Here is a 410-nt window from a genome sequence, read left to right on the forward strand (position 1 = left end):
TGCATGCATCCGGACGGAATCGCAACCACACCCCCATTTACTCACCGTCGCAGCTCTGCTTCTCGACGTTGCCCTGGTAGCCGGGCAGGCAGGCGCAGCCGCCGCTCAGGAGGGACCATTGGCCGTCGCCCGTGCACAGGAAGTTAGCAGGGGGGTCCTCGCGGGCATGGGCTACGCACACGCCCTTGGCCTGTTCGATGCTTGTCACCTCTGCACCCGTGGGCGTGGTGGGGAAGTGGGCGAAGGCCTTGGTGATCTCCGGGCAAGTGATGTAGTAAACCTGAAAATAAAACGCATTTGGAACTGATTAGCGGAAACAAGGGCACGGCATAACGGCTAAGCATTCTAAATCTGGTCTGGCTTCATCCAAATTTCTAAAAACACACGAAAAAATAAATCTACAAATAAGT

At 55.4% G+C, this 410-nt stretch overlaps 1 protein-coding gene across 1 annotated transcript in view; it reads right to left on the bottom strand.

Annotated features, from left to right (window-relative positions):
• Positions 1-410, bottom strand: part of LOC119590580 (ephrin type-B receptor 1-like) — a gene marked incomplete at its 5' end in the record, with an annotated part of 34,373 nt that overhangs the window by 31,444 nt on the left and 2,519 nt on the right. Inside the window, 1 exon segment of the mRNA XM_037939255.1 lies at positions 46-280. Coding sequence (XP_037795183.1) covers positions 46-280 — 235 coding nt within the window.

The sequence above is a fragment of the Penaeus monodon genome, chromosome 27 (assembly GCF_015228065.2).
Source record: "Penaeus monodon isolate SGIC_2016 chromosome 27, NSTDA_Pmon_1, whole genome shotgun sequence".
Taxonomy (NCBI): Eukaryota; Metazoa; Arthropoda; class Malacostraca; order Decapoda; family Penaeidae; genus Penaeus; species Penaeus monodon.